At 35.0% G+C, this 16,238-nt stretch overlaps 1 protein-coding gene across 1 annotated transcript; it reads left to right on the forward strand.

Annotated features, from left to right (window-relative positions):
• The first annotated feature begins 877 nt into the window (after nucleotides 1-877).
• LOC111044080 (geranylgeranyl transferase type-2 subunit beta) lies at nucleotides 878-14,537 on the forward strand. The gene is made up of 7 exons (XM_039420035.1): nucleotides 878-1,049; nucleotides 2,720-2,827; nucleotides 5,429-5,626; nucleotides 7,546-7,704; nucleotides 8,308-8,452; nucleotides 9,868-10,067; nucleotides 12,456-14,537. Exons 1-7 carry the CDS (start codon nucleotides 1,047-1,049, stop codon nucleotides 12,639-12,641), a joined length of 999 nt encoding a protein of 332 aa, XP_039275969.1. The 5' UTR covers nucleotides 878-1,046; the 3' UTR covers nucleotides 12,642-14,537.
• Nucleotides 14,538-16,238: the final 1,701 nt, after the last annotated feature.

Raw genomic sequence — 16,238 nt, forward strand, 5'->3', positions numbered from 1 at the left:
TTTCAATAATATAACTAATAAAATATAACGGTTGTTATTTAACTAATGTTTAAAAACACTATAACTAAGTCAGCATATTGTAATTTCAAAGCAAAAACCTAACCCCCTAGGCCCTAACCTCCAATTTTATATTTAAAACATTAATAAACATGAATCTTTGTAAAAACCCATAGTCCCTTTCAGCATATTGCAATTTCAAAGCAAAATCCTAACCTCTGACCTATCTTTTTACCTTTGAAATATCAAAAACCATAATTCTTCTTGTACCCTAGCCCTTTCTAGCATATTGCAATTTTAAAGCAAAAACCTAACCTACCCTTATGAAAAATTATTAAATAAAACTTAAAAAACTCTAACCCCTAACCCTTTTGCATTTAATACTTTGGATTTCAAAGCAAAATCCTAACCCCTCAACCTATCCTTCCACCTTTGAAACAACAAAAAACATAACTCTACCTGGACCCTAGCCCCTTCTAGCATATTGCAATTTGAAAGCAAAAACCTAACCTATCCTTATGGAACATTATTAAATATAACCTAAATAAAACCCAACACTTAACCCTATTTTTTCAATTAGTTGAATTTCTAAATTGTTGATAAACGATGTGGCAACCTTGCAATGCGTAAAAGAGATAGCGTCATCTGCTTTGTTGAATGATACACAAGGATAGCAACACTATTGCAAATCACACACTAACATTATAACGTGGACCTCACTATAGATACTCAAAGAATACTTTTGAATAACTATGTAATAGCTGTGACCGTTGCTGGCCGTTACTCTGTATCTTTGACAAAGAGAAGCTGCTGCTTCAGAGAGCGGATTGAATTAAAACAAAACCTGCGCATGCGTATTACGGTAATGTGTTGGGATCAGAGGGCCTTGAAGCTTAAAAATGGCGACTACGATAAGCTGGCAATGAGTGTTGGTTTGATGATTGTTTGAAAAATTAAAACCAAAATAAATATACCTTTTTAACTGTTTGATAAAGTATTTTCAAAGTTAGTTTAGTTTTATAAAAATCTAATTTGAGTTTTTTTCAATTATGGTGAGTACTGTACCATAGTCCACTCAACATTTTTTTGCTAACCCAAGTGCAGCCTTAATGCTTTTAAATTTTTATAATAATGTAATAAAATTTGTAATTAATAGTTTAATAATATCAAGGCTGCATTTTATTATATGGGCCGCGGAATCCAGCATTGCGACATATATAGATCAAAAGGGGAGGTAAAGACAAGTTTATAACCATGTTTCACATTGTTGTCTATTTCCAAGGATTAGCAGAACAAACATGGTAAAAAGTTGTTATTTTTTCACTAATGTTTTTATGTCTACAATAGGTTTTAAAATGGTGCAATATTATGTAATTTGACGAGAAATCCAATGAAACCGGTTTCAGGTTCGTAGCTACAATACTTAGCTTTTGCACAAAAGTTCAATTTTTTGCTTTTAAAGAGAATATCCATCTATCACCATAAAATAAACTTAACCTAATTTGAAGCAAAAACTTGTTGCATTTTTTTGCAATAAGTTATCTTAAAAACTACTGAAGTTACGTACCTGAAACCGGTTTTATTGGATTTCTCATCAAATTTTACATATAATATTGCACAATTTTATAACCTATTGTAGGCTCCATAAAAATTGATATAAAAATTTCAACTAATGTTTGTTCAGCTAATACTTGGAAATCGACAGCAATTTGATACATGGTTGAACTCTTCACCTCCCCTATCAATCCATGTAGGTCTCAATGCTAGATTCCGCGGCCCATATACTAAAGTGCCCCCAGAGTTAATTTTGTACAACAGAACTAAATCCTAGGATCACCATCAGATGCAACAAAATTTGATCATTAGTTACTAGTCAGAAAAATGTTAAAATTGCCGACTCTGTCTTTTCACTGCCTTTTATAGCTAATACCAATATATATCTATATCTGATGTAATATTATCTGTTCATCCTTGATCAAATTAATGATTTATATTTTATTCGCAAAAAAATTTCAATGATTAAGTTACATAGTCTAATAAATTTTTATAATTCAAATGAAATATTTTTAGAGACGTTCGAGCAGCGCAGCTGTAAGCAGGAAGCTCTTAAAGCTACGAGCTTCTTGGTATTCGAGCGGCGCTGCTCAAACGCCTTTAATGATTTGCAACTTAATCTACCAAAATTTAATGACAGGTATGGGGGCTCACAGTCTTGACTGACACCCATTATATTCCTACATTGGGCACGGTCTGGGAAAACGGAAAAGTGGCAAACTGTTCTAGTTCTAGTGGTAAATTGCTCAATCAAGTGACTTCGACTGTGGGGCAGGAATTTGGAACTGGAACTAGGTTCTGGTACAGAATCTGTCAAAATTGTTCCCATGGGACGTGGAACATTTTACCGGGTAAATTGTGAGTCGGACAATTTACCACGTTTCATGTTCCCAGAACGGGCTCATTGTTAAAAAATAGTCTGGCAAAATTGTGGAGTTGAAAAAGAATAGCGCTCCTCTGTTTCATGATAGACAAGGATAACAACACCAATGTTAATCAAATACTGACACTATAACGTGGACCTCATTATAGTGTAATTTTATAATTTAATGTTCAATCTGAAATTATGAAAAAATAATAATCCTATTGTTATATGTAACTTAGCCTATAATTTGAAAAATGAAAAATTTGCATTTTCTTATTAACAAGATTGTTTTATTACTTACAGGCTAACCTAGTTAAAGACGTCATTATCACCGACAGCCATCCTAAGACGCTTCTTCTCAACAGGCACATCGAGTATATAGCTGCTTATGGAAATAACAAAGAAGATTTTGTATGTAACTTTTTTAAATTTTGAAAATTCAATATTCATTATGACTACGAAAATCTTATTAAGAAACCATATACAGTTTGTGAAAATTATAGAAACATATTATTATTTCTATCACAAGGATAATTTGACAGTAAAATTGATTGGGAGTCCTATTTCGGTATTCCAACCTGTTGAAATATGTGAGATATTAACATTTGAAGAAAGACCTGCTAATAAATCACACAAGGATTATAAAATATTTGTCATTTAAGAAAGTCTGAGTTTCTTTTCAAGTTTCAAAGTTGATAAATTAATACATTTGTTTCCAGTATCAGTGATATTCAGGTGAAATATTTTTATTTGATTTGATTTTCAAATACATTTAGATTCTATATTTCTGGTTTACATCATCTATTTTGAACTCAAAACGTAATAAACATAACCTATTTTTGTAATATTTCCATAAAATTTGAAAAAGGAACAGTTTCCTCAAGACTGTTGTTCCTTTCCCTATCATTCTTAATGAGTTGAGAATGATATTGTACCTATGAATAAATCAAAATGAAATGAACCAGTATATTAATTGTTGTTGAAAGTGTTGAAGATTTGAATAGATGTTCCTAACTAACACTTGACAAATAAAATTCAATAGTTGAATTTTCATTAGATTTTCATTATTTCCATCTACCCTATTTAATTATTGTATGATTTATTAGTATTCATGAATGTTAATATCTTTGAAACGATTTGAGATATCGATGTACGGTTTGTGCCATTAATTTTTCTTTAACTTCTGTATCGAAAACGTGTGCTACATGATCAGCTCCTCATTAAAAAAATAAAGTTGGATTCAAGATGGCAGGAAAAATTTTGAGGTCACAAAAAAGTAGTTATCTTATTCGAATAGATATATTTTATTATACTAGATACTAGATATATTATATTATAACTATATATTATATTTAATTATCATGGCATATAAAGTGTCCTATTTATACGCTAACTGTAATCTGAAGTTGAACTTTTCTCAAAGGAATCTAACACAAAATCTCTACAAATTTATTTACCCTTCAGATATTATAACATTATTCGTTCAAGACTCTGAGAATTTTGCTTTTTTTCATTTTTACTTTTCAAAATTATTTGTTTTCTTAGAACGTTTTCCTCATTTAATTCAAATTTGATCATTCTCATGATAGGCTTCTTCCATAAACTATGGTTATATAGGTTCTATAAACCTATACTCTTTTTTGAAAAAAAACATGATCAAATACGTTATACTTAGTTTGTTATGAAAGGTCATTTTACAATAGGGTCATTCATGTTGCCGGTAGCTCCCTGTGGGTTAGGGAAGCTAAAAGTCGAAAATCGTACTCAAAAATGTGTTGAAAACCAGAATTCACCTACAGTTTCCCTGCTTGTCGTAGGAACTCCAGAAGTTGCCTTGCCTTCAAACACACGGGATCTGCCCTATCAGGGCAGTTTCGGAGGGGCAAAAAGAAAATCACATGAGACCTGAGATGGGTGAAACTCCAGGCACAAATGCGGGTCAAGAGGCTGAATCGAGGGTGACCAGGTGACCTAGAGGCAATTTGGCGACCCCTCCATCAGCGGAAGGACCTACAAAAAAGCCAGGAGTGGAACTCACATAGGTCACGAGTTTGTGGATGGAGAGGCCAAAACTCACCACTGCTCAAAGAAGGGCGGCCATTCAGGCAAAAATTCTTGGGAGAGGTGAGGCTTTAGACCCTGAAGAGTTTCGGAGGGGCAAAAAGAAAACCCCCAAAAGATCAGAGATGGGTGAAACTCCAGGCACAAATGAGGGTCAAGAGGCTGAGTCGAGGTTGGCCGGGCGCCGTGTGCCCTAGAGGCAGTTTGGCGGCCCCTCGCTCAGCGGAAGGACCTGCAGGAAGGCTAGGAGTGGAACACACGTAGGTCACGAGTTTGTGGGTGGAGAGGCCAAAACTCACCACTGCTCAAAGAAGGGCGGCCATTCAGGCAAAACTTCTTGGGAGCGGTGAGGCTTTTGACCCTGCAGAGTCTCGGAGGGGCAAAAAGAAAAACCCAAGAGACCAGAGATTGGTGAAACTCCAGGCACAAATGTGGGTCAAGAGGCTGAGTCAAGGGTGGCCAGGTGCCCTAGAGGCAACTTGGCCACCCCTTCCTCAGCGGAAGGACCTTCAAAGAAGGCCAGGAGTGGAACTCACGTAGCTCAGGAGGACTAATCAGTCTGAAGAGACTGCCAAGCATATCACTCTGTATTGCGACAAGCAACCAGGTGATGAATGGGATGTTAGTATAGAGAAAAACTCCTGGTTCTTGTAAAGGACACAGGAATTGGTTTGCCAAACTAACACAGTAATTGGGAAAACAATAGGCTTCGGTTGACGTGTGGAGTTCTTTGAACCTTTGGATCCTTGAATCCGTCCCTTCAAAAATAAACAATGTTGCCGGTAGCTTCCTTTGTAACTATTTAATTAGATAGAATGAGAATTATTCAGTACCTTTATATATTTATATATATAAGAGGGTAACTCTTATTGAATGATTTTCATTTAATCTCAATAATAGTAGGTTTATTAAAAAAGTGAATATGAGTTTGATTGGTATTCTTGTTGACAGGAATATTGCATGACTGAATACCTGAGAATGTCTGGCATGTACTGGGGGCTCACAGCCATGGAATTGATGGGCCGACTTCATTATATGGACAAGGCTCAAGTCATTGAATTCATATCGCAGTGCATTGATTCTTCAGGTGGCATTTCATCCAGCATAGGCCATGACCCTCATTTACTCTACACTCTAAGTGCAGTACAGGTGAGAAAGTATTTTGAATTTTTGGAGAAAATCAAATTCAACAGTAAAAAGCATCCACAGAATAATACTATTATTTCCAATTATTTATTATAGAATAAAACACTTGTAATCAATGCAGACTTGTGCTGGATTCCCACTATATACCCATCACTGATGATACTCATCAGTATCAGTGAACATGACCGGCATAGTGATTATATTACTTCCATGAGTTCTGATTGGTTTGTGAAAATGGAATTTGGAGGAGAAAAAAATAGCGAAATCAAGCGCTTCCTGGGGAGTGGAGACATCATCCGATTTATTAAAGCTGACAGAATTAGGTGGATGGAGCACTTGGTGAGAATGGTGATGGAAGGATAGCCAAATGTATATATGGAAGGAAATAATATACAATAGAAGAAGATAAGGAAGGCCAAGAAATAGATGGACAGATGATGTAGAGCAGGATTTGAGAACGCTTGGAGTTGGCAAATGGGAAAGGCTGGCAGTGGATCGGGAGAGAAGGAGAGGCTTTGCGAGGGAGGTCAAGGGTTGTAGCGACCTCTAGAGCTGAGAAGTAAGTAGGTAAGAGTTGTGATTGGACTATGTCCACTCTGCCTGGTTGAGCGTGCATGAAGCGTCCCATTAGTACTTGACAATAATATTCTCAGTGTATCGTGCATGTGGCAATCCAGCTTCAGGTAGCAGTGTCCCGTCCAATTTAGTTCAAAACAAGCATTATTTATTTAAAGTAAGTAAACAGCTCAAGTGTTTCATTTTACTGGAAACTAGCAGGTAACCCGTGATCCGCAAGGGTCTAATAAAAAATTGACAAACTGAAAACTTGACCTACTGATATCTTGAAGAATTTAAAATAGGCATATGATCATCCTGGGTAAATTAAGAATCCATATACAAAAGTTATACAAAGTCCAGTAGTTCAGACATGATGATGCGTCATTCGTGAATTTCCTATTTCGTACCTGTATAACTCAATTCTTTCCTTTCTATATTATAGGAGTAATCGTACGATTCTGTAAAAGCTTTTCCTGTTGAATTTGATTCAGTATTCAAATAATGGGTAAGTTAGACGGAAGGCTTTCTTATTCGTTTGATGTTTCATGGTAATTATCCAACAATTATTGTCAAAATTCCTCGTCCTGTAAATTCCAACCAAATTTTTCACTTCAGGATGTCGTTCACTTCTAATTTCATACTCTCGTACGCTTAATAGGAACTGATTGTTATGAATATCTTTTTTATCATTATTGAAGTGTTCTATCTGTCAACAATTTAACAATATTATTACTGAAAGCGGAACCTGGTAGTATATTTTGATGATTACTGCATATTTAAGTTTAAAAAAGGCTTTATTACAATGTAAACATTAATTCCTGGTCTCACCAAGCTTGTTCAATACATTTGAACCTTAATGGCAAGTGGGGCATGGTCAAATCAAGTACGGTTCAGGTTACGGTTTCCATAATTTCAGTACACACTACTTGTAAAGTGTACTCGGCTTGACCATGTTGAAATGTCTTGTCCGAGTTTAATGAAACCGGGCCTAAATTCTTTAAATAAATGTTTTGTTCGAAAACAATACTTCATATAAAATTTATATTGTGTATTTAATACACAAAAATGATAATAAAATTGTGAATAATAGAGCCCGCATAGACTATTATCATAGCCACCTCTAATACAAGGCCGCGGCCTACGATATTGCAACGTCGCAGTGTAGGTCTAGAATCTAATACATGATTGGAAAAAGATCAGCTGGTATTTTTAAAATCTTTTTCACCAATCATGTATTAGATTCTAGGCCTACACTGCGACGTTGCAATATCGTAGGCCGCGGCCTTGTATTAGAGGTGGCTATGCTATTATAGTATGTGCATCCTGTTGGTATTGTATGAAGTTGGTGTTATTGTGTTGGGTAGATACTTTGCTTGCTGGATGCAGTCTCGGTGTTGCCTGTGGAGAGGGTCACGCAATACGTGGCGTCGCTGCAGCAGCCGGATGGCAGTTTCACGGGCGACAGGTGGGGGGAAGTCGACACAAGATTCTCGTTCTGCGCAGTCGCCTGCTTGTCTTTATTGGTTAGTTGATCAATACGTCCAGTTTTCAGTTCACCTAATTTATGTTGTTTTTGGTTGAGTGGTAGAGAGGACATTAGTGTCCAAACTTCGCCACTTGATCAAATAAAAACAGACCCCTCCTGTATGGATGACATTCACTTAATCGAGATCTCATTCGATCAAGAATTAGCCAGGTTAGGCAACATCGGTACGTCAAGTTTCTGTTGCTTTCAGAAAGTCTAGTGAATACAGTATCATATTATGTTTTAATTATATAATTATCAAAAAGTTATGAATAATTGCTATGAATAAAAAGCAGCACATCGCCATTTAAAAGCAAAAACCTCACCCCTAAACTAAGCTTCAATTAACTTCGTAATCCCTAACTAGTGTGCAACGTTGTAGCTGACTGTGTAGCAGCCTCCATCGAAAGCTTGATGCCGTGTACTGAGTGGCTCAACTTCTCATTTCTCTAAGTATATCAAGAAATGGTCAAAATATGTACTTGAAATGAGATCTTAACGAATTGAGACCCCTCTTTCGGTTATAAATGATGTTTTCAACTTGAAATACTAGATTTTTTGATAACACTGTGATTTAATACTATTGTGTTTTGACTTGCAGGGTAGACTGGATGCAATCGACGTAGATAAAGCGGTGGAGTTTGTTGTCTCATGTCATAACTTTGATGGAGGATTTGGTTCACAGCCTGGATCTGAAAGCCATGCTGGTCTGATATATTGCTGTGTTGGATTTCTCTCAATCACTGGTAAATTTTCAAGAACAGATTTTTGGGAAGATTCAAGTATTTTTTATTTCTTGTTTAAAATAATGCGCAAAGACAATAAATTAGTTAACGTTTCAATTAAATGGTTGACAAAATCAATGGCCCATATGAATAAAACCAGAGCAAATGCTCATGAGCAAGAGCATGGAGCATAAGGTAGAAGCAAAAGCATTTGCTCATTTTTATATGAATAAGCTTTACCTTATACTCTTACCTTATGCTCCTGAACTCTGGAGCAAATGCTCTCGTATTTTAAAGATTTTTCATCAGCTGATTCACTTTTGTAGCCTTAATTTGTTTTTATAGCTCACGGAAGCGCTGAATATGCAAGTAAGGTGCACCGCTTGTGTTTGCGTCGTCTGCTCTGTTTTCTATTTTTATGAATAGAGTTTTAGGTTAGTTGATAATTTTGAAATAATAGCGTTAAAAAATGTCATCTCTATAATAATCTTCAGCATATTCTTATAATATCAATAGCCTTCTTATAATCGTCTACACTCTCATCCTTCTTAAATGCCTATTTCCTATTTTGTGATGGCTATCTTTATAACAGGTAGTTATCTTTTGTATTCATTCTTTTGTAGGGATAATGGTGATATATCATGGTTGAATCTAGAAAGAGTTTTATAGTTCTCAACTATTGGTTGTGATCGTATCTGGTATAGTTTCCTCTTCCTCATACGAATTAGTTGAGCCATTTTACTATGAGCAAAGGTGATAAGCTGCTCTAGACTAGACTCACCTTATTTGAAGCATTTGCTTCAAAAGTTGAGCAAATGCTCTAGTTTATTCATACAATTTTGAGCAAAAGCTTTTACTTTTGAGCAAATGCTCAAACTATTTTCTTTATGAGCATGAGCAAAAGGATTTGCTCACGTTTATTCATAGAAAATGAAGCAAATGCTCCATATTTTAGAAGTATAAGCAAATGCTCAACTTTATTCATATGGGCCAATAACTCATTGGTTGCAACGCAGTATAGTATCAGCTATCTTCTATAGAATGCAGTGGCAAAGCAGAGAATCGTTAACGCTGTTCTATCTTTCTCCACTGCCGTTATAACGTGGACCCCACTATAAGGTCCAAGCCATATGAAGAATATTTGCACTGACGAGTTGGCAGGGCAGGAAGCTCTCCGATTGGCTGATCATCAGCTGATTCCCGAACGTCAACCCAATTAGCTGATAATCAGCCAATCGAGCTTTCTGCGCTGCCGATTCGTCCGCCACCAGTGCAAAAACGCCTGAAAAACGCTTCATGTGTCTTCGCCTCAACGTTCAGGTTTTTAGCTGTAGAGTCATATCGTACATGTGAAACCAAACGTTACATTAATGGCCAGCCTTACAAGATTCCACCAGATTTGTATTTTTGCTAAGGTAGATTGTTTGATTTGACAGGTCGTTTGCACCTTATTGACGGAGATCTGCTGGGTTGGTGGCTGAGTGAACGCCAGCTGCCATCTGGTGGCCTGAACGGGAGGCCTGAGAAGCTGCCAGACGTCTGCTACTCGTGGTGGGTTCTTGCATCGTTGGCAATGCTCGGTCGTCTTCATTGGGTCCACAAGCAGTCGTTGGAGAGATTCGTACTGGCTTGTCAGGTCACTAAATCCATGCATTATGATTCTTAGCATGACTATCAGTTTTCATGATTCAAGAAAAAGTAAAGTAATTCGAGAACGGTTTGAGTAACAAGACATCAGAAGTGGAATTGATAAGTCACTGGATGAACACTGAGGAGCTGGAACTCATCAACTTCCAAAATTATCCATTGATCAATGCGTTTTGTAGAAGTAACAAGAAACACAGTGGAGCTCTGTTGTTTGCCTCTGATAGTCTAAATTATCCAATCAGGAAAATAAATGTAGAACATTCTTGCTCTGAATTGAACCATGAATTTGCATGTGCAGTTCTTCCAGTACATAGAATAGTAATAGTAGTTCTATACCGTTTATCGAGTGGTGATCTGAATATGTTCCATGCTAGCCTTGTCATACTATTGCTATCATAGAACTGAATAGAACTAGGTATAGATTAGTGGTTGTTGGGATTTTAACATAAATGTAATTGAGAATGGTTCCAGAGAAACTGTTGATCTGATAAATACTTTGAGATCGAATGACTTACATTTAACCTGCTCTGAGCCAACTCGAGGTGTAGCCTGTTTTATTGGATATGTGGTGACCAATTTGGCCAGCAGTTTATATGTCACAGAAGTGGAAAATTTCGTTTTGAGTGACCACTATTCTCTGTCTGTCAAAGGGTTGTTGGACAGTATTGCGCTAGATTTTAAAAGTAGATTTGATAGGTTTGGCGTCCCAAATAGGCTCATAAGACCCATAACTAGTGATAACATTTTGAATTTTTGTCAAATTTGAGTTTAGTTGACTGGCATGGTGTTCTGATATTTCCTGGTGGGGAAGAAAAGTTTAATGCATTCTTTGACCTATTCTTACGAATAGGTTCTTACTTTTACTAATTCTTTCCCAAGAGAATGATAAAGAAAAAGTCAGATAACTTACAAGTAAAAAGATGAGTCGGTTTGGAGTAACCAATCATTATTGACTTTAAATTAAGTCAGTGTTTTATTAGCGTACGACAAGTATCGGACAAGTCAGTCAGTTCAAGATAAACATTCAATAATGTTAGGTAACTTCATCCTCATGAACTGAATGAAGCTAAATTGCAATATAATGCATTCAAAGTTGATGAGGCGTCAAATAAAATGATCAGCAGACTGCCGTATAATCCGTGAAGAGTCAAAAAGATAGAATCTCAGTAACACCTGATACATTCAATGCGTTCTTTGTTAATAGTCCAGTGACTATATTCATTGGTGCTTGCAATTTATATTGTAGTTCTGATTTTTTGATATATTATTTTTGGATACATTAGAAAAGTACAGAAGCAATTTCTTCATGCAAAATTTCCTTGTGCTAGATACAGGATGGCCCAATAACCTCGTATTTTCGGATTATTTTCCAGTTTTCAGCCATTTTTGCCAAATACAGAAATCGGACGGAAAAATTTGCTCTCGCCTTTTTTTCAGATGATAAAATTCTGAATAGAATGAGATTATTCAGAACTTTCTATCTCCAATATATACTGAGTTATATTGAGTACATAGTGAGTTATAGTTACTGAGTTATAGTTAAATGAGTACATTTAAAAAAAAATCAATTCTGATGAATTTTAGTTTTTGATCAACAATATCTTCCGATTGTTACCATTTAGATGTATAATACAAAATCCCTCTGGGCGTATTTTTGTTCTCTACAATCTGAGATAAGGTAGAGCGTCCTATCTCATATCGCCCCATTTCCAGGTATACCTGACAAAAATGCTCCTTGTATTGAGGAAAAACACCTAATTTCCAGCTTCAACCATCATCACCACTACATGGCCCTCTCATTTGTATTTCGCACAATGATATAAGCTCATGAGATTATGTTCTATGAGAATCACCCGTTAGATGCACTTCATTTCAGTTTATCCTAGTGGAGAGGCGCGCATAAGGACACCTCAAGGATCAAAATGTCAAACACTTATAACTTTCAACACAATGCTCAGATCTCATCGTACTACACTTCATTCTTCTCGGCTCGTTAAGGCGCTTCAAAATCATGCATCATGAGTCAAATTCGGTCGTAAATAGAAAATATATTTTTGAGTGTACTTTAGCCCATATTCCAATACACAAAAAATGGCCAAATGAATCCTCATGGAAAATTTATGTTTATTCCACAAAAGTGAAGAAAGAATTATTAAAGATTAAAGTTTAATGCAAATGAAACTGAACAATTTTAATAATTTGAAATGCCAAAATTCAAGTATTCATTTATCTACGTAATTTTTGTATTGTAAGTATTTGTATTTTTCCCAACGACATGGTTAAGTGGTCATTTCTGTCCTAACTTCATCATGTCATAAAATAAAAGTCATTATATTGAAGAGTATTAGTAAGAATGGAATGTAAATTGATTGTTTAGGACTCAGAACTTGGAGGATTCAGTGACCGTCCAGGAGACATTCCGGATCCATTCCATACTCTTTTTGGACTGGCAGCATTATCACTCCTTGGCAATGATGAACTGGGAAAGGTGAATCCTGCCTTCTGTATGCCTCAGCATGTCATCGATAGGTTGAAGCTACGGCCGCAGATGTTGTCTGTTTGATGATAAGTTACCATTATTATTACATTATTGTAGCAATCAATTCAATTGTATTAAACACCAACTGTTTGTACATGATATTCTTAGTTTTGCACTCTTTTGAGTGATAATGCATTGATATGTTAGTCATAAGCTTCTCCAACTCATTTCAAAGCTGACCAAACTTTTAATAATTCTTTTATCATTTGATACGTAAGAATTCTTGAAATATCTTCTGATAGAAAGAAAACTTTTGGAAAAAGTTTAGTCTACATTCAGTCTGAATGTAGTCTACATTCAGTCTGAATCAACTGAGCAATTATATAGCACTGTATAAAAATTGACCTAGAAAAATAATAATGAGTCAAAAATCACGTGGATATCATGATTTTTTTACGATCATAATTTTTTTATGATCATAAAACTTAGTTTACAAAACAATTTGTTTTTATTGTTCACGTCATCATGTATCATTTATAGATGCACAAATCATTTATATACAATGATTGAGAGGACAAGGATAGAAACAAAAAATAATTATAAATTTATTCCTCAAAATGTTATTATTTTGGAGTATAATGCTGAGGTCTTACTATATCACTTCCTAATTTTGATGAATAACATTTTTAAAATTATCCAAAAAATGTTTTCACTTGAAAACTTTTTTCTATCTTCTGTACAAAATAATATTAAGTTTAGTGAAAGTTTTAACTTTATGGTTAATGAAAAAATATTAATGACGTTATGGTTAAAATACTTGAAAATCAAAAACTATTCCACTCATGTCACCATAAACTAGAATTTGTTTTAGTTATTTAAAAAAATCTTGATCCAGAAATAACTCACTACCGTATCCAGCTATGAATATGAAAAATTATGTAATTTAGTTTGTTAGGAGGTTTTCAGTAGTCCTCCTGTAGCTTCAACTAAGTGTCCTTGAAACAGCATACAGGCAACGTATGCTTCGTAGGTTGATATTGCATTTTGCAAATTGCCTTTGCTGATTATGAATAGAGCTCCCTCCCTACAGAGCTTCCTTCAACTTGCCCTTATACTGGAACTCCTTCAGCGCCTTCTTAGCATGGTAGATGCGCGCCTAGGTTTAACGCTCTGCAGAATTTCAGCAAAAATACCTAGTCTCATGATTTTCTTTTCTTAAATAAATTCAATTCTGTACATTTCATATGCATTATGTATACACGAATAATTAAAAACAAATTTTTCTTGGTTGGCAACTTATTCATGTAATGAAAATTTCAAGTTGTAAAATTTCACAACTTGAGTACTGTACATACTTTACAAGAGATTGTTGACCAATTTTCAATTTGATTGATACGTGGGAGGATCCCCGGACCCCCAGTTGGAGCCCCCTCTCAATAATTTTGACAAGTCGGCGCCTGTGGGCATTGTATTCTTATAATATGTTGCTGTCCTATTTATTTCAACAAACAATTATTTTACTCATATAATGTTTAGTTGAAGAGTTTTTACAAAATGTAAATGAATTTTCTACTCCTTGAATCACACTTAAACCCATATTATATGAAATAAGCAATTTATTAAATATCTCTACAATTTTCTAACTCAATATTTAATTTAATCAATTAGTTTACAATCTACATAAATAAGTTTTGAAACGAGTTCATTAAAATTATGGTGGATTACATTCAAAGTTTTATTGTAGGGCCTACTAGTTAATAATATTTATATTCACTGAATTTTAATGACATTTATTTCTCAATTTCTTTTTGATTACTTTTCAAGTGATCAAGAATTTTATCGTATTTCCTTACTATCGTTATCTGTTACGTATTCAATCTTATCGCTAAGGTTACTAATCTTCGTATTTACTATTTCTACTACATTGTTGTAAAATAAGTCAAAATTATTTTCAAATTCAAATAAATCTCTGTCTGATAATAGTGCACAAACGTGTGCTGTGAGTTGATCAATTTAGTGGCTCCTAATTCGATTGGAAAGACACCTACGTTATTAGTCACGTTTTTTATATCTGTGGGGTGTCTTTGGCCTGGGCTGCTACGAAGAACAGGAAGGACCTGGAACTGGATTGGGATTAGAATTAGTTGGTTGTTCGTCGTTGTACTGATTTTCGCGATTTCTTCCTGATTTTTCTTGGTCGCTTTATTTTCAAGAGGTCTTTGTATTTACATGCTGAGCTTCTATTTCTGTTGTGTTCCGGATTTACTGAATTACTTTTTCTTTGTCTTGTTGCTCTGTTTCTGTACTGTCCAGTGTTGCCAGTCCAACATTTCCCAATTACTCCCACCAGGGCAAAAAATTACCCGCATTTCGTCAAAATTAGCCTAAAAAAAACTAAAACTTCCGTATGCAACAAAGAATTCCTTATTTTTCAAGAATTCCCTACTTACTTCCCACTCCACCTGTCCATCTTTAAGTTTAAATTATGAGCCTTGTTATTTAGTTTCAAGAAATTCCAATAATATGAGTAAAAATTGATAATTCCAATGATATGACTAAATGCAAAATTTGAGACTTGTAATTAACCATTATATTATTGATAAATTTCTAAATTTTACTGATCTGAAAAAAATAATTACAGTTGGCCAACAATAAATTTTGTTTAAGTTAATGATAGCCTATCTAGTTATTTTATCAAGTTATCTAGTTATTTATAGAAATCAATACCTACTATTGAAAATTAAATTATTTATTAAATTCAGGGAGAAAATATTTCTTTAAAAAAAGTCAAACACAATATTGTAATCAGGCTACAGACTGTACTGCTTAATGTTTATGAATACTGTAGGCTACATAAATTATTATGTTACATACCTGCAACATTAGACTGATGATGTTTTGTCTTGGTTCCTTTCCACTTTTATAATTTTAACAAGTCTTTGGGTTTCTGGGATCAGTATCATGGCAAATTTTCACACTTTCATTCTGAATTTCACACTTTGAATTTTTCGCAACTTATTATAGTCTATATACACTACACTATTTACATGTTTTGTACTCTGTTTACTTTCAATATATCTGCTTTCAACATTTTTCTTGTGGGCTCAAAGTCGACAAAACCGTTAAGGCCCTTTTGTATTCCAGCCAATAATAGAAATCCAGCCAGTCAGGCCGTTACTTCAGATTTCTGACCGATAATAGCGTTCTCGCCCTTCAGTGGAAGCCGTTGGAGAAGTACTATGTTTGTCCCCCACCTCTACAGTTCTTCGCAGCTGACCACCCTCACTCCTTCAATGCCAGTCTACCAACACACTGATTCGAAATAACATTTTACGATAGACTCTTCCCTTCAATTTTTAGCTCTACCTCTAGTCACAGTCAGTTTACTATCACGATGAGCGTGGCTGCAAAGTTTGATGCCAGCGCCAGCCGCATCTGCTATATATGTAATATATTTGTAACTGTTGATTACCAGCAAAAATCATTACATGACTTTTGGGAAGCAAAAACAAAGCTATTCAAACAACAGAACAGACTATATTAATAGTCTATAAAAACATTTGTTTTATTTTTACTATTTTACTATTGGTTACTTTACTATTTGGTTAGTCAATGATAATATGAAAACCGGGAACAAGATATGATTTGGGTCACTCATAAAAGCTCAAGTTCATCTTTCTA

This window comes from Nilaparvata lugens, chromosome 2, assembly GCF_014356525.2.
Source record: "Nilaparvata lugens isolate BPH chromosome 2, ASM1435652v1, whole genome shotgun sequence".
NCBI lineage: Eukaryota > Metazoa > Arthropoda > Insecta > Hemiptera > Delphacidae > Nilaparvata > Nilaparvata lugens.

Excerpts from the sequence above, each read along its gene's own strand:
- LOC111044080 (XM_039420035.1), top strand. Across the intron at positions 2,828-5,428 it reads GAAATAACAAAGAAGATTTT|GAATATTGCATGACTGAATA; the intron begins GTATGTAACTTT and ends TCTTGTTGACAG. Across the intron at positions 10,068-12,455 it reads GATTCGTACTGGCTTGTCAG|GACTCAGAACTTGGAGGATT; the intron begins GTCACTAAATCC and ends TTGATTGTTTAG.